Source organism: Choristoneura fumiferana, chromosome 4, assembly GCF_025370935.1.
Source record: "Choristoneura fumiferana chromosome 4, NRCan_CFum_1, whole genome shotgun sequence".
NCBI lineage: Eukaryota > Metazoa > Arthropoda > Insecta > Lepidoptera > Tortricidae > Choristoneura > Choristoneura fumiferana.
This window is the reverse complement of record NC_133475.1, coordinates 1461142-1483369: the sequence shown is the minus strand read 5'-3', so window position 1 is coordinate 1483369 and position 22228 is coordinate 1461142. Positions and strand designations below refer to the sequence as shown.

General features: G+C 41.8%; 3 protein-coding genes across 4 annotated transcripts; 1 reads left to right on the top strand and 2 right to left on the bottom strand.

Moving 5' to 3' along the window:
- Positions 1 to 61: 61 nt before the first annotated feature.
- Positions 62 to 5204, bottom strand: LOC141427245 (uncharacterized). Of its 2 annotated transcripts, XM_074086491.1 has the most exons (6): positions 4874 to 5204; positions 4278 to 4469; positions 3500 to 3657; positions 2703 to 2850; positions 1830 to 1959; positions 62 to 594 (listed from the first exon to the last, which is right to left on the bottom strand). In XM_074086491.1, exons 1-6 carry the CDS (start codon positions 5117 to 5119, stop codon positions 509 to 511), a joined length of 960 nt encoding a protein of 319 aa, XP_073942592.1. In that variant the 5' UTR covers positions 5120 to 5204; the 3' UTR covers positions 62 to 508. The 2 variants fall into 2 exon arrangements, with proteins under 2 accessions (XP_073942592.1, XP_073942593.1); XM_074086492.1 differs by lacking the exon at positions 3500 to 3657.
- A 2447-nt stretch (positions 5205 to 7651) lies between these two features.
- Positions 7652 to 9906, top strand: Ppox (protoporphyrinogen oxidase). Its single transcript, XM_074086485.1, has one exon. It carries the CDS (start codon positions 7840 to 7842, stop codon positions 9250 to 9252), a length of 1413 nt encoding a protein of 470 aa, XP_073942586.1. The 5' UTR covers positions 7652 to 7839; the 3' UTR covers positions 9253 to 9906.
- DCTN4-p62 (dynactin subunit 4) lies at positions 9903 to 22127 on the bottom strand. The gene is made up of 8 exons (XM_074086484.1): positions 21919 to 22127; positions 20419 to 20689; positions 18913 to 19067; positions 17960 to 18119; positions 16065 to 16248; positions 14998 to 15223; positions 13967 to 14097; positions 9903 to 12630 (listed from the first exon to the last, which is right to left on the bottom strand). The coding sequence occupies exons 1-8, from the start codon at positions 22045 to 22047 to the stop codon at positions 12411 to 12413; spliced, it is 1476 nt and encodes a 491-aa protein (XP_073942585.1). The 5' UTR covers positions 22048 to 22127; the 3' UTR covers positions 9903 to 12410.
- Between the last annotated feature and the right edge of the window lie 101 nt (positions 22128 to 22228).

The window sequence follows — 22228 nt, the reverse complement described above, 5'->3', positions numbered from 1 at the left end:
TCGCCTTCACTCCACTTGCTACAGGGAGGAGAGGATAAAAGGGATTTCTTATCTAGCCAGAGTCTTGCTTCAGCCATTTGCTGGAAAGCCGGAAGAGGAGGCATGCATTCTCTCGTTAAACTGGGGGTTTTTGCTTGGGTTAATCTTTTTTTTATCTCCATTGGTTCTTCCTTTACCGACCTTCGTCTTTGTTTGTAGTACCCTTAATAAGGTGGAGGTGATTTAGCGACCACTTGCATTGATTTGGAAACTGAACCTTATTATTTTCATGATACGTCACAATTTCCATTGTAATGATTGAAAATACGACTAGCTTTTAAAAATATTCTTTGTCGGGTATGTATTCAATAGCTGCTTTTGATTCTGTAGTAGTATGCTCCTTATGGCCTTATCAAGGGTTAAGTTAGGTTTTGGCAATATAGATCACTGTTCTAAAAAAAAAAAATGACAAGGCTCTCATACCACCCAGCTACTCTGTGACGGAAACCCTCATGACTTCGCAATGCTCTTAATCATATTCTGCGCCGATGGTGATGCTGATGTCTCCGGGCAGCACGGTGGTGCGGTGGTACCAGCGGTTTGTGTCCACCACCACTGCAACATTCAGGATTGTGTTAACTTCTCGGTCGTAAATGCATGGAAAACAAAATCTTTTTTTTATGGGATAGGGGCAAACGGGTCGCCTGATGGTGAGCGATTACCGTCGCCCATGGACACCTGCAGCACCAGAACAGGCACAAGTGTGTTGCTGGCCTATTATAGGGGTTACATTCCGTTTTGCCTTCTGTAACGGTTCTGTTCTTCGAGCGAATTTCTGTATTTCGGATTCTATCGCTCAAAGCACTTACAGTCGAGGAAACTGGTTGATTTACAAGACCTGGCACTGAACGGAAGTAATGTCACTTAGACATTTTTGTGGGCAAATGAATGACAGATGCATGACATTTTCACACTTGTGTGGAGTGTATTCAAATAGGGAACACGTGGTACCGTCGCCGTTTTTTAAGCAGCGGTTTGGTCGCACCTTTACCTATACCAGGCGTTTTCGACCTCTTTATTTTAATGGCACACTTCGTGCGTCAAAGTTTCACGGCACACCAGTAAAAAATAGCCAAGTGCGAATCGGACTGGCGCGTGGAGGTTTCCACCCGCTCTGCTATTTCTTCCGCTCCGTTATCATAACAACCTTTGTAACAACCTGACAACGTGAATGGCACACGCCACGCGTCAGTTGTTTTCGTACTATTTTCATGTTAAGGGGATCCCGTGCCTCAGTGACCTTCGATCTGAATTCCTTAATTTTCTAATGATTTTTGTAGCTTATTATATTAACAACAACGGCTTTAAGCAATATAGTATCCCATATTTACTTCAAAGTTCATTGTTTTCGAGATATTTGGCATCAAACTTGTACAATTTTAGGCCAAAAAACTGGTTTTCTGGCCATAACTTTTGTGTTAATTAGTTTCAAATGAAAACCCTCGACCCGTTTTTAGAGACGTCAAAGACGAACCCAAATATGTAGATTTCGTATATGTTAGATCTTTTACGTCAATAGAGATACGAAATAAGTGTTTTTTCAGACAATGTTTAAAAAAAACGTACAAAATTAAGTACTTATTTATTTTTTTTCAAAATCCGGTGGACAAAAACCGAAGAATCGAAAAATCGATGAAAACCTCTGGCAGCCCCTTAAAATAGCTACCTATTCATGATTTCAATTCTTCACAATCACATCGCGGCACATCTGAAAGTATACGCGGCACACTGGTATGCCGCGGGCCCCCGGTTGAAAACGTGTGACCTATACGTATGCTACGAGTACGTACGTATCTCGTGCGGTGCGACGGTGAAGCTGATCTGCCGGCACGCGTAGAGGCACTCGGGCGGCGGCGCCAGCTGCCAGCGCTTGCGCCCGCGCACCTGCGCCTGCCACGACACGTGCCGCACGGAGTCCACCTGCCACAAGCCTTAGTCAACACGTTTTTCTTTTGGCAATGTAACAAAAAATTAAAAAGAAGCGCGTCGAAGTTCTTGAATACGTCATACCGAACTTTACCTAGCTGTAGATATTTATAATTTTTGTTTAATTGTATTTTTTGTTGACTACTTATATTTTATGTTACCTACCTAAACTACATTTGCGTACCACAAGCCGATGCGCGTTCAAGATGTCCGTCCTACGGAAACGATCGTGTCCGAACTACCGGATGTCACTACCAGATTGTTGTATTGTCAGTAAATTTAGGCACATGAGTGTGCTAAATTTCAAGTCTAGACCCTGGAAGTTGGTCGAATTTAACGGAAAAGGAGAATTTTTAGTGTGAAAAGAAAGGAACTACTGCGAGTAATCCAATTTAAGTTGCAAGATTTGAGCCGCACATACAGGCATACACACACTGGCAAGTTAAATGAAGGCTTGCAAAAATAAAAAAATCGTGTGCAATATTTTCTGACGATCTAACTGATAGATGATGTAAATAGCCTAACCCGAATGAAATTTCGCCATACAAATTCAACTATCTTCTCACCTCGCCGGTGGAAAAGCTTCATAAGTACACGTAGCCAAACCTGCAGAGTAGAACTTTTTCACAATAAACGTCTCAGTGGCTTCTGTGATAACAACAATGATGGCTTACTGAGAAAAGCTTCCTGGTCGTGTTTACAGCAGCAGCAGGGTGTGGGTTTGGTTTATTACTCACATGCATGTGGGCGCCCTGCCCCGGACCGCCCATGAAGAGCCAGTCGACGGCGTCGCTCTCGGCGGCCGGCGGTAGGAAGTACGGCCGGCTGTAGTACCCGCGCAGCGCCGCCGTCTCCGCCTCGAAGCACGTGCTCCAGCCCACGTACCTGCGTGAAACATGCTCATCTACGACCAGGCTGTTAGTACGGACACGCGACGCTCGCGGTACGGTAATTCCTTCAATATTTCTTTACATTTAAGCATTGGCAAATATACCTCGTTGAGTTTCTTGCCGGATTCTTCTCAACAGAGGTTTTTCCGAACCGGTGGTAGATTTTTTTTGACATTCATAAGTGCTTGTTATACCTAGCCTAAATTGAATAAAGACATTTTGACTTTGACTTTGATTGGCGTATCTAGGGTTATTTTTCAGGGGGGGGGGCTGGGCTGGACTTTTGTGTGAAGATAGGTATCAGTATAATAGAACATCCTGGGATGGGATGGGCCTATGTTTATAAGAAAGAAAGAAAAAATATTTATTATATCCATAATAAAATCAACCATACTTAAATGTTTTCATTCAAAATTTTCCACGAGTTTTACGGTCAAGGAAAACTTCGTGGAACACAGCTGTGAAGGAATTCAAAGGTTGGTATGAAGTTCCCAATCCGCGCTGGTCCCGCGTGAAACTACAGCCTAAGTTCTCTCTTTCTATGAGGCCTGTGGCCTGGTGTTGGGAGGGAGGGAAGCCGAGATAAATGGTGACATGAACCTATAAGACATAGTTTTTATATTGTATAGTTTCTGACTTCATACCAAGGTGCCCCAGACAGGTTGGCCCTCTGTTCGTCCATGGCGAAGACGTCGGCCAGCGAGCGCAGTCCTGAGTTATACGCGAAGAAGGAACACGCGCTGGTCTGCCGACCCAGCGACCCGCGCTGGTAGAACTCGCGGAAGAACTCGAAGCTGAACTCCTGGATGGGAAACCGACGGACTATTTGTAACTGCATTATTTTGAACACGCTTACCCGCTTTTTGCTGTAAAGGCGCAGTCGCAGTTTAATTGGTCGATAGGGCCCGAATAGGTACGGGAGATTTCCATAACGCATGACATGGGCCCGCATGTGGGATACGGGAGGTTTCCATAGCGCATGACATGGGCCCGGGCATGTGGGATACGGGAGGTTTCCATAGCGCATGCCATAGGCCTGGATTTGGGTTTCACTAGTCGCTATTCCGCCTGCGGGGAGTTACCTACTGCACACTGTATGTAGGTAGACCAAGAAACAGCCTTAAATCATCCTCCATACACGGACTGCTTAGAGCAGTTGGGACCAACTGCACGAGAGCAGTTAGTTGCGGTCGGAGCCTTCAACCCGAAAGCTCCATTCTAAGACTAGCGATTGAAATTTCGAGATTTTACCCCGATCCCGTAGGAATATCTAGATAAAAAGTAGTCTATGTGTTATTCCGAAAGTCCAGCTATTTGCATACCAAGTTTCATCAAAATCCACCAGTTTTAGCGTAAAGGGTAACCAACATACACACACACGCAAACTACGATTAGGATTTTAGATTTGACTTGTTAATATACCTTAACAGCCTTCCAGTCCTGGGTAGCATCAGTGACTATAACGGGGATGGTGTTGTACGCATACAGGTCCTCGAACTCTCGCGCGGAGATGTTGGCGACGCGCGTCACGCTGTCCACTCCCGCGCACATGGAGCAGTCCTCCGGCGGCCGGAACAGCGTCTTGGAGGTCGACGGTATGGCGAGCAGGCACTTCTAGGAACGGAACAGATATCGTGTAGGTACCTACTTAAAATACTAACGTATCTACGTTACGTACGTACTTACGTATTGAATACATATTCAAGACTGATTTTGCAAACTAATTAACTTTCTGACCATTCTTGAACGTTAGAGTTTTCTTCTAGATGATGGCTAGGAATAAGAACGTAAAAGGGTTTGTAGGTAACCAGAACGAATATGTGGACTCAAAATTGAGTTTAAAAAGAAAAGTGCAGATTGATGGACTGGCTGACTCATCAACGACATATGTGAAGCTTCTGGACCCAGAAAGCTGAAACTTTAAAGATATACTGGGGCTTTGGACTGGATTTTCGTCTTGAATACTCCGTTTCAGTTTTATTCACCCATTATAGTTAACCTCACTGTCTGTATCTTACCTTCGTCGATAGATCCAAATACAGCCACCATACCGCTGACACCAAAATCAAAATGGCCACCGGAAGTACTACACGACATTTCAAAACTCCCGCCAAAATGTTCGCGCCCTTTTTCTGAACGACATCGAGCTGACAAATATCAGAATCGTTTAACTTCAGCGAATTTATTTTACTCACTATTTTTAATATTTTTAATTCTGCTATTTTAAGTTTTTTCTCACACGTCTTTGTCTTGGTTTGGATCATTTTGCGTGTGGTGTTGGACTGAAAAGGGCGGCTCGTCGCAGGGGCATTTTATAAGAGGCGATAAAAGGTTTCAAACGCGACAGTACCTAACCACATTTTCCATCAATTGACGCACTTGATTAAATTGTTAGTGTTGTACAGTCGAGTTTTTAAACTTTTGAGCAAAAATTTCTAAGCGTGTTCAGGTATTTTTGATCGAATTTTTGCTCAGTACTTTATAGAATCTCAACTGTACACTGAAGGGTTAGATTTAAGAGCGTCGTACAAAGGTATATTCATACTTACATTATATACTAAGAGCGACTCTTCCTTTTCATAATTTTAACCGTATATCAGCGTTTCGGTGAAAAAACATCGCAGGAAAGACTTCATGATCATGACTTAAGCACTTGACCTCCCTAACACGTTAAGAGGGGATGTCTTTTTGGCAAGGTAGGTAGAATATTTCAAAAATATTACAGATTGGTAGAAACTGCTAATTTTTGTAAGAGAGGAGTATCCCCCTCTCCCCCTTTACAAACCGTTTGCGCAAAAATCTGGAAAAAATTGTAAAATAGTACAGTCAAAGAAATTAATTTACGTGCCAGGGTGGAACCTTTTCATAATCGTTTTTGTCATGATTTCTTAGCAGATGTATGGAATGTCAATATGATATGACATTAGTAGCACAAAGGTTCCACCCTGGGTAGTGATTTAATTTCCTTGACTGTACATACTCGTACGGTACCTATAAAAAATATAAAAGGAAAACTATGCCATGCTGAGCTTCTCGTTTGATATTGTAAAAGGTGACTTTGGGTCCTATACTGTGGTAGGTATGGCTCCTGACGTCAGAGTGAGCAGCAGCGCTCGCTATTGCCAACTACGACGAACTCCAACGCTGCGGTGTAGATCACAGACTACTCAGAACTAATAGTTGGAAGGCAAAGGGCAATCACACTATTTTTCTAAAGGGCTCCTGGACGGGCCATATTTTCACTGCAATTTGTGGCCGGCAACTATTGGTGTCCCTCTCTTACTCACATGTTAGACAGCCCCTTAAGAAGTTGTCATAAAGGTTGGCTAAATAAAATCGCTACGCTACCGTTTTCAACCAACGACCACTCTGTCAAAACAAAAGTGCAGTGTACCTATTCATTGTTGTAGTATGAAATACGTCGTAGTTGAGCACATAGTGGAGTATCTAACGTCCAACCCTAGCCGCCCTGGTATCATCCCTATCCTGCAAATAGCCGTCGTGCGCACTTGGTGTGAAATTGTTATTCATTATCAGCAACGTCGCAGCTGGGGCTTGCGAGTGATAGCAATTGATTTCATTCGTTTACGGTGCGTCTACTGTGAAAATTGAGTTTGAAGATTCGTGGCTTTCGGTTACGTTCGTATCGTTTGTTTACAACACTAAGATTAATTTTCGAACATGCGTTTTGATAGCTCTTAAAGATTAGTGGTGTTAAATAACCTACTTTCATACGTAGTTGGTGCAGGTTGGTGCCTTTATAACTTTTAAACTAATAAGTTTTATTATTTAATACTAGCTTTTGCCCGCGGCATCGCTCGCGTGGAATTCGGTTATAGGTGAGGCCCATGCAGCACAGATTACAAGAATAGTAGCTATGCAGTCGCTCGACGCTCGTTTCCAACGTCAAATCAGCAGGGCTACTACGAAGCTAGAAACTCGAAGTTGGTGTCGTGCGGTCCCTCTTGCTCTCGTATTAAATAGTATAAGTGTCAGAGCGACCGCCCGACACGAACTTCGAGTTTCGTGTTTCGTAGTAGCCCTGCTGGTCACGTGACATTTAGCGATGAAGCTGAAAATGTTGAGCTTTATCGCTGGAAAAAAAACGTCTTCAATTTCGGCAATTTCGCTGCTGCTCGACGCGGCGACTTGACGCTAATTTTTTGAGTCGCCTTCAAAATGGGGTCACGTGACCAGATTTATCGCTGCAAACGAGCGACTAACGACTGCATGTGGGGGCACCCACGCGCGCTGTTCCCTCGCCTCGGGACGGGAACTAACTATGCATTTTTCCGGGATAAAAAGTAGCCTATGTCACTCTGGCAGTGGTACTGATAAAGCAGCAGATCTACCTGATTTTAGAATTATCTACTGATCTACTGACTTATTTTTAAAAATTCAAGAAATCTACCTGCTTTTTTGATTTCATGGATAAATCCAAGATACTATTACAAAAACAAATTCAAAATCGTGTCTGTTCGTGGTTTTTGCACTACTCGAATCTGCTCTCTGGCCCATCAACTATCTCTATGCCAAAAATCACGTCGATCCGTCGCTCCGTTTCGACGTGAAAGACGGACAAACATACAAACACACACTCACAATAATAATATTAGTATGGAATAACTAATCCACTAATCCGACAATTTATTTTTTTCAGTAGGTACGTATGTTTCTGTGGTAGCCTAATTTTACTGAAACAATAAATAATAGTTTTCGAATAGTCTTTCTGGTGTTGCCATATTTTTCAAATCAAAACATCTTATTGTCATTTTCATATCCATAACTGTCAAAAACGCGTCATCAATGTCATCGTTGTTGTCTGTCACTCACTCGATAAATTGCGATTGCGGCACGAAAATGTGCAAAACAAACGCGAAAGAAAAAGTAATAAACATTTAAAAGCTAAACCATATCCACATAGTGTTCCTGCAAAATTACTGGGTCATTATTTAAGTAAAAGAACGAGAAAATATTCACAAGAATGGCGGCAATTTTAGGAGGTGGCCTCGGCGGCCTCTCCACAGGTTATTATCTACTTAAAAACAATGTTATAAGTAACAACAACTTGAAATTATTCCTTGTGGAAGCTACGAATAGTTGCGGCGGTTGGATTAAATCAATCAGGACTAAAGACTACATATTTGAGCAGGGACCGAGGACCATTCGGCCAAAAGGTGTGACTGGATTAAATACCCTCAATATGATACAAGACCTAGGTCTTAGCGAGCACGTGTCTCCGATAACGCCCGAGCATCCCGCCGCCAAGAATAGAATGATTTACGTCAACCAGTGCCTACACACACTGCCATCAAACATCAAAAGTGTATTTCAAACCACACAACCTTTCTCTAAGCCCCTAATCTACGCTGTATTCTACGACCTGAGGCAACCACAGAAGCACATGCAAGATGATTCTATCTATAATTTTGTAGAGAGGAGATTTGGGAAAGAGATAGCGGATTATGCTATCTCTCCAATGATATGTGGCATCTGTGCAGGAGATGCCAAAGAAATTTCTGTGAAATTCTTAATGAAAACTCTTTTTGAGTGGGAGCAGAGCCATGGGGGTGTCATGAAAGGGTTCATGAAATCTATATTCAGATCTAAGTCGGGGGATACTTTAGAATTGAGTGACTTAGCAAGGAAGGCTCAAGAGGAGAAATGGAATGTGTATTCCATAAAAGGTGGGCTTGAGACATTCCCAACAGCTTTGTGTGATCATTTAAAAAACAATGAAGTGGACATCCAAATGAACAGTAAAATAGAGGAGATAGACTTTGTAGATTCTAGTACGGTACTACTGAAGAATGATATTGGGGAAAAATTACAAGCCCACCATGTGTACTCCTCCATTCCGTCACATTCCTTAGCTAAATTAGTGGAAAAACAACACCCAGAGCTGGCTAAGAGTTTAAATGAGATACCCTTTGTCACTGTTGCTATAGTAAACTTGTTTTTCGAAGCGCAACAGCTCATTACCCCTGCATTTGGATTCCTCGTGCCTCCTATTGAAAATTCTCCCATTCTAGGTGTTGTATTTGACTCCTGTTGCATTCCTGATCAGAACGGTACTGTGCTGACAGTCATGCTCGGAGGGAGATGGTTCAAAGAGAGGTTCGGGGATGATGTTACCGAGGAGCAGTTGCTGAGCATAGCAATGAAAGAAGTTAACACAATTCTGAAGATAAATATTCAACCTTCAGTTAACAATGTTAGTATTTTAAGGAATTGTATTCCGCAGTATGTTATTGGCCATTATGAGAGGGTGGATGCCATAAGACAGTATATTGTGAAGAATAATTTGCCTATTTCCCTTGTCGGGAGCAGTTATGATGGAGTAGGCATTAATGATGTCATTTATTCTGCTAAGAAACAAGTTGAAGACTGTATTTAAATTAATAAAATTGACAGTACCTTGAAACAATAATAGATAAAGTGAAGGCCAGTGCAAACTGGTAGTATGGACAGCAGGGTATTCATGTCCGAACAGTGATGAGAGCTATCCCTTATGATACTGCAATCATCTCCCTCCAGCAGGCCCAACTCTCCCCTCCCCTCCCTTTTAGGCTGGCAACGCACCCGCAGTCTTAATAATGCTGTAGGTGTCCATGGGCGGCGGTGATCACTTATCAGGTGACCCACCTGCTCATTTGCCAGCTATTTGATAAAAAAAAACTGCTGGAGTGCCTGGGAATGACACATGGACACATACAGGTGGATTTTAGCCCATAGTGCTGCAGTATCCTCCATGATAGATTGCAGTGGATCAATTTTGAGATTGATTTCTGAATCGAATAAAATTATGCATTAAATTAATATCCTCTGCTATCCTGTTTACCGGTTTGCACTGGACTTGAGCATTACTTTGGATTGGGTGTTATGTAAATAAATGGTGTAATTAATTAATGATGTGCAATTTGTCTTCCAAAATGAAGCATATTTTTTGTTTTTTATCGCATTGTGTTGTGTTTTGTGCTTATTGCCTAAAATGCCATGTTTGAACAAAATATTTAATAAAAAGGTTATTTTAATAAAAACTCAACATAGAGATATAACTTTTTATTTGGTTACAGTTTTAACTGTATAATATAATGCCAGCATTTAGTGGTGCATATAAAAATTGCAAAATTCTATGATTATAAAGAAATACATATGCCATATGTTAGAAGTTTGACAGCATTTCATACACCTATTAAACTAATACATTGCAAAGCATTGAAAATAAGTACTTAAAATGCACGTAGCTTTAACAATATCAGAACTTTTATTACCTTACATAATTTCTTAAAACTATTGTTAATAAAGCTATAAAAATAAATAATTTATTAACTAAACTCTCCCATACATGAACATGATGGTTCACATTGTTCCTTTAAAACAATGACATCTTCAACCCTAAATTATTAATTTATTCAAAACTGGGTATTTTTTTAGAATAATGTAAACAAACAACAGAGAAGTGCAGGCAGGGCGGGTTATCTAAGGCTTTTGCCCAACAGCAGTTGGTTGCTAACACAGGCTAGCAAATAAACATCATGACTTCTTTCTTTCTTCTTTTTTTTTTCTTTCTTTTAAGGCTCACTTAATGGAAAGGCTCGGGAATACTGGCAGTATCTAGATTCATGTTTTTAGAGCAGAGTAATGCGTAAAATTATGCAAAAATTGGATAATTTATTGGTCTTTATCTTATCCTTATCCAAAAGAGGTCAAAGTGGCTTGTGTCAAGTGCATGCCCCTGTCTTTGATATATCTACCGATACTAAAAAAAAATACACAAGTCACTTACGTATTTATAGTTCAGGTATGCCACCAGAGCTACGCGGAGCGGAACTACTTAGTTAGGTAAATTAAGCGTTTCTATTGGTTCCTGAGAAACACATGCCTCGCAACGCATCCTCACTCGTCTCTGGTGGAAACGTAGCCTAATACCATGTTCTGAGAAGTACTTCAGCGGATAGATGCATCACCAATTAAAAATACGACAAAAGGTCAATAAAGCTTCAGCCAATGGAAACCGGGCTTTCTAGATTATAGAATCGTTCTATTCTGCTTATATTTTAGGCACATTTGTTTTAGCCGTTGAGCTTTAGGCACCTGTAAAGCGGTCGAATAGATTCACAGTCACGCGTGCTTGCCGAAAAGAGGCCGTACTGTCTAAAGCCGAGTTTAGACTTGCAAGAAAAATCGTGCGAAAATATGGCCGTAAAGCCAACGAGTTTGTGGTGGTGGTCAATCGAGCGCCGCAATGTAATGCAACTTGCACGATTTTTCTTGCAAGTCTAAACTCGGCTTAACGTGCTGACGTACGCGATCGCATTCACCATCTCTTTCTCCCATCGTCTTGAACTGTGCGTCAGAAAGAAGAGGGGAAAACGATTGTGATTCCAGTGTGTTAGACAACAAGACCTCACATCACTAATTGAATTCGGTGAAGTTTCGTTTTAAGTTATGAATTTTCATACATTCATCAAAAGCCGATGGATATTTTTTATCCCTAGACAGTTTTAAACATTTCAATATAGGCATTTTAATATTGAGTGAAAACATCAAATTCGTCTAGGTATAGTGAGAATCCTATGACTTTTTTGATGTGTGCAATTGCATTTCCGAAGTTGATATATTTTTGATTGCTTCGTGTTCAAGATTTGAATTTAGTCTGTGTACGATTTCAATAAATTATTTCGGACTTTTTGCATGCTATGGCTCGCCGATAGATACAGGTGCCCTGTAATTTATATTTTTAATTATGAATATTTCCTACCCTACTACAACTTCTGTTTAAAAATACTTCAGAGTATTAATATTATCTAAAACAAACTTATAAAGACATCTAATTACACGAGTAATAACTTAATTTACGCCTAGTAGCTTAGCTGCAAGCATAAATGTTATGCTCATCCCAATATATCCATAGCTTTACATATAAAAAAAGTTTGCCTCGGTAAACGCTAAAAGCTATCTGCAAGAAAATCGTACTTACAAGTTGTATTATATTCTGATCCAGTAAAGCACACGAGTTGAATAGAATTCATTTTAAACACTATTTTTGCAGTAAACTTTTTTTAAGCAATCTACTCTTTTACAGACTGAACTGGGAAAATAAACATGGGTTTTTAGCCATAGGCGTCTTGTGTTTCTAGTAGTTCATTTCTATTGCTGTATATATATACACCGTGTTTATTTTATTTCCGTTAACTTCATCAAATCACTCAGTCCAATAATAGAAATTAGTTGCTAATTATGTTTTCGACCAAATAGAAAAAAAAAATTTTTTTTCGTACATAATATTAAAATATGTACCTAGTAAGTTCACAGTCGCCGAATATAACAATTCGACGTTTACAAACAAACAAAATAAAAAAAATAACTTGATTATGTTTTAAACAGTAATGGCAAAGCCTGCATATTCTGAGACAAATTAATTTCATTTGACCTGTCGAATGTTACATTAAAGTTAACAGAAACCAAAAACAACACGGTGTACACATTTACAACCCCAAAACAAAGCGACGCTGCCGCTCGTCAGACACTAAAACTGCTTTAAACTTACGCCTATAGTCCCGCAGACCCGACAGTGCCCAGGTCCAGATAGACCGTAGTGTACAAGGTATGGTCCCGGTTCTGCGAAGCGGTTATGGACTGGGGCACGGTGTTCCGGTACGAGTATTCGACAGTGAGCGCCGTGCGGGCGGGCGAGCCTTCGACAGCGGCGGGGTCGGTCGTCAGCTCCAGGCGGAGGGCTAGCTTGTTGGATTTGCGCCACAGGATTATGCTGAAAAAGGCGATGGTAAGATGATACATTCGAATGGGATTTTGCGAAAAAGTGTGTCAGAGGCATGGCTTCAAATACAGTCGAGTTCATAAATTTGTGAGCAAAAATATGATCAAAAATATCTGAACACGCTTCTATGCCGTTAAGAATAGAGTCGTGTTCAGATATTTGATCAAACTTTTGCTCACAAGTTATGAACTCGACTGTACAAGATTCAATTCTACTCGCATAAGGTTACGTTTACACCAGAGATGACGAGGAATTTTTCATGTACCAATAGAAACGCTTAATTTACCTATACCCTCGCAAGCACAGGTCTAGGGGAAACAACTTAGCGGAGCGAGGATAGGTAAATGAAGGGTTTCTATTGGTTAATGAAAAACACATTTTCTCGCGACACATCTTCGCACATCTCTGGTGGAAACGCTGCTTAACTGAGCTACTTTTGTTCTGTAACTTTTAAAATACATGACCAGTGTTCATTTTTCTCTCAATCTGAGAGGAAGCTTGTGCCCAGCCGGGACGTATACAGGCCGAAGATGAGACGTTGTATTTTGGGCCGCTTATCGACGATCTAGGTGAAATCGTTTTAAGAAACAAAAGCATGATTTGACGTGGTGGCCGCTTGTAGACGTTCGTTGTTTTCACCGGACGATGGACTGTTTTTTGCGGTGTTGTATTGGATTCGTCGCCGGACAAGTGTCCGGTGCATGTCCACACATTCATAAGCAAGGAGCGGAATTTCTCATAGCAACAATCAAACGTCAAAGGAATTGAACATAAGTTTTATCGACTATCGATAAATATTTCAGTAAATTATAAAACAAGTTTAAGTTAATTACAATTAACATATAAAGAGCTTGAGCTGCTTTAAATTAACTTTTACATTTAGAGCAGTATTATCGTTGAAGAATCTGCATTGTAAATAAGTAAGGGATGTTTTTTAATCCATTTGTCAATCGTTTTTCTTTTAGGATTAACCATTTTAATAACACGGGAATGACTAAGAAAAACTCAAGCGACATAAATGTCATAATATGTGACGTTGACGCGATTTATTTTATTTTAATATGGAGATGCAAGTCGCTTATCAAAGAGGTCAAATGTTACAGAATGATGTTACAAGGGGATAACAGGAAGATTCGATTCGATAACATCGATAACTGGAATAGTCGATAAAACTTATGTTCAATCCCTTTGGATGTTTGATTTTTGCTATGAGAAATTCCGCTCCTTGTTCATAAGCCATACAACACCACAGATCTGGCAAAAAAAAACGGTCCGTTGTCCGGTGAAAATAACGGACGTCTACATGTACAAGCCGGAAGGGTCTTACTGGCTGGGCTCGTGACGCGCATCGTCGTCGTACTCGGCGGCGTCGTCCCTGGGCGCGAGCGTCAGCGTGACGGCGGGCGGCGTCACGCGCGTCAGGATCGCCGGCGGCTCCACGTGCGGCCAGCGAGGCTCCTGACATGTTTTACATAAATGTATTAATAATTAAGATTGGTTTTTTGGAATCTTTTATTTCAATTCAAATTTTTTACTTTTACGGTCATCCCGTAAAACCTAAATTGAAAATACAAACTGAAATATAGATGCACAGAAAAACCAGAAAAATAAGACCATCACTGGGAATCGAACCCAGGTCCTCGGTATTGTACCGCGTGCTATACCGCTACACCACTGATGGTCTTAATAATGATGGTGGTGGTGGTATTAATAATGTCACAGTAATAAATTCATGTCACAGGATTGGAATTCTACATGATAAAAAGTAGTATGTGCTACTCCAGACAACCAGCCATCTGTCAAACTAGCAGCTACCCACGGGTCCCACTGAAAAACAGCGTTGTGGCGTTTTGTTTATGCTGAGTGGGCTCCCATTTTTTTTTTTATTCGACTGGATGGCAAACGAGCAAGTGGGTCTCCTGATGGTAAGAGATCACCACCGCCCATAAACATCTGCAACTCCAGGGGTATTGCAATGCGTTGCCAACCTAGAGGCTTAAGATGGGATACCTCAAGTGCCAGTAAATTCTCCGGCTGTCTTACTCTCCACACCGAAACACAACAGCCAGCACTGCTGCTTCACGGCAGGATTAGCGAGCAATATGGTGGTAGTTCCCACCTGCAACTGCATTTATACTATTCAATGTTTTTGTTATAAATTATTATTTCTTCCTAACGTGTTTTTTTCTGTGTATCGCATATGTGTAAATAAATGTTTCTCTCTCTCTCTCTACCTATCCTGGAATTGACCCACAGCACGTGGCCCATTGACTGCAGGGTGCTGGGGTCAGTCTTTTTTGTTGATCCCCATAGATTTCTTCCTGGACCGCTTGCGACGCTTGTAGTCTATATCCTCACCTTGTCTAGCTTCAAGCTCTTGTCCAGACTCTTCTCGATGCTGTCGTCTTTGTCTTCCGTCGCTGCCTCTGTCTCTCCGTGGGGCGGGGGCGGGGGCGGGGCCGCGGGGAGCAGCTGCAGCGCCATCTCGTGTCCGGTGGGGTTGGCCAGTTTGAGCAGCAGCGTGGACTTGGCGCCCGGCTTGATCATCTCGCAGGATATTATCTTCACTTCTGGCACGTGGTAGCTAGGGAGTAATACAGGCTTAAAATTAAGGTCACAGCTCAACCGGCACCCGATCTTTATATGGATTTGTATGGGCATGCGCTCATTACATCAACTCCGTAGCGTCACCGGATCGCCTCGCTCGTGAGGTGTCCACGCGCGGACGGCGTGTAGACCACTCGGTGATAGCTCGCTGGTCGTACGCTTGCCTCGCGTGAACTCCCCACCCTCATTTCATAATAGACTACTCGGAAATTCGTGGACCACGCGACGTTCACTCGTGGACGCCCTGTCGACAACGAGTGGACGCCGAAAGTCGAGGCGATGCTGGTCGGGTGCCGGGTGGCTCTAATGAGCGACCTTTATATCTACATCCTCCACCATAAAATGTACTATAAAATCATCATGTTACAACTTTTTTACTAGGAATTTGTCATCATATCAGCCATAAGACGTCCACTGTTGGACATAGGCCTCCCCCGTAGATCTTCAGTTGCTTCGGTAGGAAGCGGCCTGCACTCACCGTGAACCTGCGGCTTTAACCAGGTCATCCGCCCATCACTTTTGTGGACGTCCTACTCATTGCCACCTCAACGAGCTATACAAGCTGTCTCGAAATTCAGAAATATTTCAGTAGATTGTTGGATTGCTTTTACTGAATACCCTTGTGAATATTTTTTCAGGATTTTTTAAATTGTGGTTGATAAAATAACGTTCAAGTCAAGCCTACTAATATTTGTAAAGACGTTTGGATGTTTGTTACTCAATAAAGTCTAAATCGCTTAACTGATTTTGATAAAATTCGGTATACAGATAGTTTGAGCCCCCGGAAAGGACATAGGATAGTTTTTACTACTACTCACTAGGCCAGCAGCTCGATCTTGAACTTGATGGATCCGGGGTTGTACTCAGGCTTGGTCAGATTATGGTCGCAGGCCCGGCAGCGCTGAGATCGCTTCACACTGAGCAGCTTGGCCAATGGATGCAGCCGGGACACTGACACTGGCTGCCACTCCGGGGAAGCTAGCCGCTGGGGCATGCTAGTAACTGACGGGGACAAACAAGACAGAATGAATGAGTGATGTGATGAATGATTAACATTAAGTTTTAAATTATTATGTTCTAATAAAATAAAGCTGCGAGTCTACTCGTGACCACGGCCACTGGAATGTGGTCGAAACGTCGAGGTAAATATTACTCGTGTGTTTAGATAACTCCCGTTTGCGGTATTTTAATTATAAAATAAACCTGTCTAGTAACACAATGAAAAACGAAAAATGAAAATGAAAAATGTTTATTATGTAACATATACGAAATACAATTAGCAGTGCCCGGCGGACCCCAAACTAGGCTATGCTGAGCATCTTGGTATGAGTCATATATGTTTCTTGAAATAAAGATTATTATTGCCGTAAGGTCGGGGTACTTTGACCCATTGGAAGGTTACTTTGGACCACATGAAAACCACGTAAAAACGTAAAATAAAAATATAAAAACATGATTGATGAATTAACACCAACCACATGGGAAACAGGGGTGCGCCAAAGTTGGCATAATTTTTCAACCCCGATTATTGGAACTCCGAAAATGTTTGTCATACAATTTTCTGTCATAATACTCACTATTTATACTTAGTCACTATTACTACCGATCATAACTCCGAAACATTTAAAACCATAATGGCAGTTTTCATAAATATCTCTTGTACTCCTTTTTTTTGTCACACTTTTTTTAAGCATATTGTTTTGTACTCATAAAACTCCATTATCATATATTTTTAAAGCAGACTTATTTGTAGCTATAAACTTCACTGTCATACAGTTTATGGCCTGCGTTGCTTTCGTTTAGTGAAAAAAAATGTGATGAAATAAGTATTTCGATGACAACGCTATCAATGGGCGAAGCAATCACCATCTGTTAGATGTTATTACTGCAGACATTATTTAACCACAATAGATGTAAGTAACAAAGAAAAAACAATCCGTCAGCAAATCAATTTTATATGAATTTTACCCTCAATCGTCTTATAAGTTTTCGTAGATGTCAGAAATGTAGGTTAGGTTAAGTTAAAACTGCAACCCCCTCAAAACCATACTGCTACCAGTAAAGTAGGTTAGGTTAGGTTAGAACTGCAACCCCTACAGAACCAAACTACTGCCATTAATATAGGTTAGGTTAGGTTAGAACTGCGACCAGTAAAGTAGGATAATCACAATTTAAGTAAATTATCTCATCAATATCATCATCTGGCCTATTTATATTCGTTTATTTCTTCTCCATATTGATAATAATATATAAAAAAAATCACTTCAGTTCCAACATAGCATTAACGTTAAAAAAACTGTATCGATGTTTAAATGTTATGATTAACAAGTTTATTGAAATTGATGATTATGAATGAAAGAAATATGAAAACCAGCATTATGAGTACAAACATATCTTAGTGACAACATTATGAATTACGATATTCTGATAAGTGACCATTATGACCTCAGTTGGTAGTAGTACAAATTTATGACAAATAAAATTATGAAGTTAAAAATTCGGAAGAGTGATGATTCTGGCTACAAATCGGTAGCAGGAAAAAAAATCGGAGGATCGATTTTATGCGAGTCAATATGGACCCGGAAACAGTCGTATTCTCAAAGCAATAATAAAAGGACCGAGTTAATCCCAAGGGCCAAAGTTACCCTTCAGGGCCAAAGTACCCTGACCTTACGGTATTAAATTTGAGGTTGGTCTTTGCTAGTTGACTCACTCTGCTTGAGGTTGACCTCCTTAGTGAAGGCGTCTTCGGGCAGCCCCTCGACGTCCTCCTTGGGCACGGCGGGCGCGAACCCGGCCAGCGCGGCGCCCGCGCCCGCGTCGCCCAGCCCCGCGATGCTGCGCGCCACAGCGCCCGTCAGACCCGTCTTGTCCTGCGCACACGCAACTTGTTACAGCCGGCGGTACCTTACGATAGATAGCTAAGCTTATGCAAAATATGCGTGTTCATGCAGTTCCTCCACCTCCACACTGTAAGAACACACACAAATCACACAAACTCATCTATCACCACCACCACACTACACTGACGCGTTTCGAACTCAACCAGAGCTCATCTTCAGAGTGACACAACCGTAAACCATGCTACCAGTTGTTAGACCAGATTTTTTGCAATACCCAAAGTTGAGTCTAACAACTGGTAGCATGGTGTACGGTTGTGTCACTCTGAAGATGAGCTCTGTTAGCGATCGTAAGGTCGCGGGTGAGCAAGGAAATTCTTTTAGTTCATTGATATGGACCTCCGCAAAGTAACGCCTGATTCAATAAATTACGGTTAAGGACTTTAATTCATGCGCCACCAAGGAACCTTTTCAAAGAAAAAGTCCATGCGATTTTCCTTGTTAATTAATAAAATAAATATCATGGACACTTGACACCAATAGACCTAGTCCCCAACTAAGCAAAGCTTGTACTACGGATACTAGGCAACAGATAAACATACTTATATAGATAACTACATATTAAACATACAAGACCCGAGAACAAACATTCATATTATTCATACAAATATCTGCCCCGGCAGGGAATCTAACCCAGGAACTCAAGTTACGTACGTTTTATAATACGCCTTAGATATAATGTCTTCTTGACAATAGATTTGAATGTTGTATCTGTTTTATCAGATATACGTATATCTTAGTAATTTCGCTTTTGTCTGCTACTTACAGTGAGTGTGATGTACTTCCCGCGGATGGCGAACTTCTTCCTCTCCCGCTCTAGCTTGTCCTGTTTCTCCTGCTGTGCGACAGCCCGGTAGTGCTCTAGCAGCTGGCTCACGCGCGCGGCGTGCGGGGCGCTGCGCTCCGGCCAGCCGCCCGACGCTGGACAGATAAAACAATTTGCCACATTTTTCTACTTGATCTTGATCGGGGTCAATCAACTTTTTCTTGTTTGTTATAGGTACTGTCCCTGTGTCTGGTCTTATTTTATCCTTACTTTTATATATGAAGCTGTGTGTGTGTGTGTGTGTGTGTGGTGTGTGTGTGTGTGTGTGTGTGTGTGTGTGGGTGGTGTGGGTGTGGGTGTGGGTGTGGGTGTGGGTGGGTGTGGGTGTGGGTGTGGGTGGGTGGGGTGTGGGTGTGGGTGGGTGTGGGTGTGGGTGTGGTGTGGGTGTGGGTGGGTGTGGTGTGGGTGGGGTGGGTGGGTGTGGGTGGGGTGGGTGTGGGTGGGTGTGGGTGTGGGTGTGGGTGGGTGTGGGTTTGGGTGTGGGTGGTGTGGGTGGGTGTGGGTGTGGGTGGGTGTGGTGTGGGTGTGGGTGTGGGTGGTGGGTGGGTGTGGTGTGGGTGTGGGTGTGGGGGTGTGGGTGTGGTGTGGGTGTGTGTGGGTGTGGGTGGTGTGGGTGTGGGTGTGTGTGTGGGTGGGTGTGGGTGTGGGTGGGTGTGGTGTGGGTGGGTGTGGGTGTGGGTGGGTGTGGGTGTGGGTGTGGGTGGGTGTGGGTGTGGGTGGGTGTGGTGGGGTGGGTGTGGGTGTGGGTGGGTGTGGGTGTGGGTGGGTGGGGTGTGGGTGGGTGTGGGTGTGGGTGTGTGTTGGGGGGTGTGGGTGGGTGTGGTGTGGGTGGGTGTGGGTGTGGGTGTGGGTGTGGGTGGGTGTGGGTGTGGTGTGGGGTGTGGGTGTGGTGTGGGGTGGGTGGGTGTGGTGTGGGTGGGTGGGTGTGTGTGGGTGTGTGTGTGTGTGTGTTTGTGTGTGTGTGTGTGTGTGTGTGTGTGTGTGTTAAATTTAGGGAATTCTGGGAAGAATAAAGAAAACAGATTAATAATTTTGGTGCCGACCGTTGCAGTCGGTGGCGGCGAAAAAAAGGCTTTTATTTCCCTGAGCCAATGCTTATATACTAGTTTTACAGCGCCCTCTTTGGGCTATTTTGATAGAAAACAATAATTTCGTAGATCTCGTTGATCTTAGGGGAAAACAGTACCATCAAGTTGAACTAGATGGCACTGCTTGTGTGAATCGTTAAATTAATAAATTTAACAGTGTGTGTGTGTGTGTGTGTGTGTGTGTGTGTGCGTGCGTGCGTGCGTGCGTGCGTGCGTGCGTGCGTGCGTGCGTGCGTGCGTGCGTGCGTGCGTGCGTGCGTGCGTGCGTGATTTATTTTGGAAAAAAAAACCTTTTGACTGGTTTAATTACAGTTTTTTTTAATAAAAATAATAAATTCACATTAAAAATCTTACTTACCAACAGGTTGATCCGGTATCCCCACATCTCTGGAAGTCCATCGACAATTAAAGCACGACAAGTAATACATTTTCTTGGGCTGTTTGTTCTCCACCTTGGCGTCTCCCCCGCCGGCCTCGGGCGCGGGCCGCGGCTGCGCGAGCGTCGCGCGCGTCGACAGCGTGTGGAAGCAGCTGGGGCAGTCGAAACAGCTGCTGCAACGGTTCTTCTTCAACCGCGCTTCCGATGATGGCATGTTTTCTAAGCAGTTGGCGCAGTAGTGGGAGTCTACCTGGGGAATCATGACGGATGAATTTAAGATTGGGATCTTGTTTGTTTTAGACCAGTACGTACATATAAAATTTGAAAAGAAGGATGGTCAAAATTAGTATTTGCCAATCAAAGCCAGATCAATGGTTATTGATATTAAAGATTAGTTTAAAATAAACCAGACCTAACCCAAACCAATCTGTATATTACAAGATCCAAACAAATTATATCTAATTAATAATTTCATTGAAAATTACACAATTTATAGGGTTTGAAAGGTTTTACCCTTACTTTCCTGTGTGTTATAACAATTGACTAATAATAGTCAACTAAAAATCCCAATTAACACATGAGGTGTGGCATATGGCCACAAAATTACCATTGATTTTAGCTCATGTACATTATTCATGAACATTATTCTTAGGCTTTCATTTATCACACATAGGAAATGGTTGTTGAAACATTTCAGACCTTGATCCATGTCAAATGATAATTATTTGTATTTTGTTCATAATTATTTCTGAACTTTACATATTTTGATATTTTCCAGTTTTAAAGACACTGTATGACAACAAAGTGACCAAACGAAGGATAACTTGGTTCTATGTATGTGAACTCTTAATTGTACAAAATAATGTAAATTGATTAATAAAATAAAAATATAATTTTAAATACTTGGTTCATCATTATGTTAGCTGGAAGAAGTGTGCTGCTTCATGGCAGAATTATGCTTTTTAATATACATGAACTCACTTCTAAAATGATAGTAAACAGGTACTTCGAATGGTGGTGATAGACTTGGCCACACCACTTAATAAATGTGCACCACATACATGACATATAAGTAGCATGTATGTTGCTGTGTCATATTTTAGTCTGTAAGATCTGGATAGTCTGTAAGTCTGGATCTATCCAAATAGTCATAAAGTGAATTAGCTACTGAATCCAAATGACAACAGATTTCTTTCGAATCCTCATCCTATAATTCAATAATTGAAATGCGATTAACCTACTGTAGCCTAAAATGTTACCCATTATTATTGAAACTAGATCACTGTGAGTAGTTCAGCTACTATAAAGGCGAAGGTGTGCCCAAGGATTGGCAACACAAAGATTGACATTATTTAACGGACTTTCATCTCACTTGCTCTAAGTTTTTAAAAGGTCTGCATACGACACACCGAAAACTTAACGTTAAGATGTATTTGTTGTATATTTAAATGATATATCTTTATTTAAAAGCTCCGTTACCTCATGACAAATGCAAAATCCACAGCGTATTTGCAAGCAATGCCGGCAGAAGTAAAGGCTCGTAATCGGCTTCAGCTGGCCGCAAGAACATACGTATTTCACATAATCAGGCTGCGTTAAGTAAGCCATGGTTTTGAATGCAGTTTATTAGAATTTTGCTTAGCGAAAATACAAAACTTAACAAACAATCCGTACGCTACAATCGTGTAGTAGTGACACTGACAGATGACACACAAGCATAGCTGTCAAATTTTGACATTTTCAGCAAAATGACATCATCCAGTTTATTGGAGACAACCGAAAAACTGTT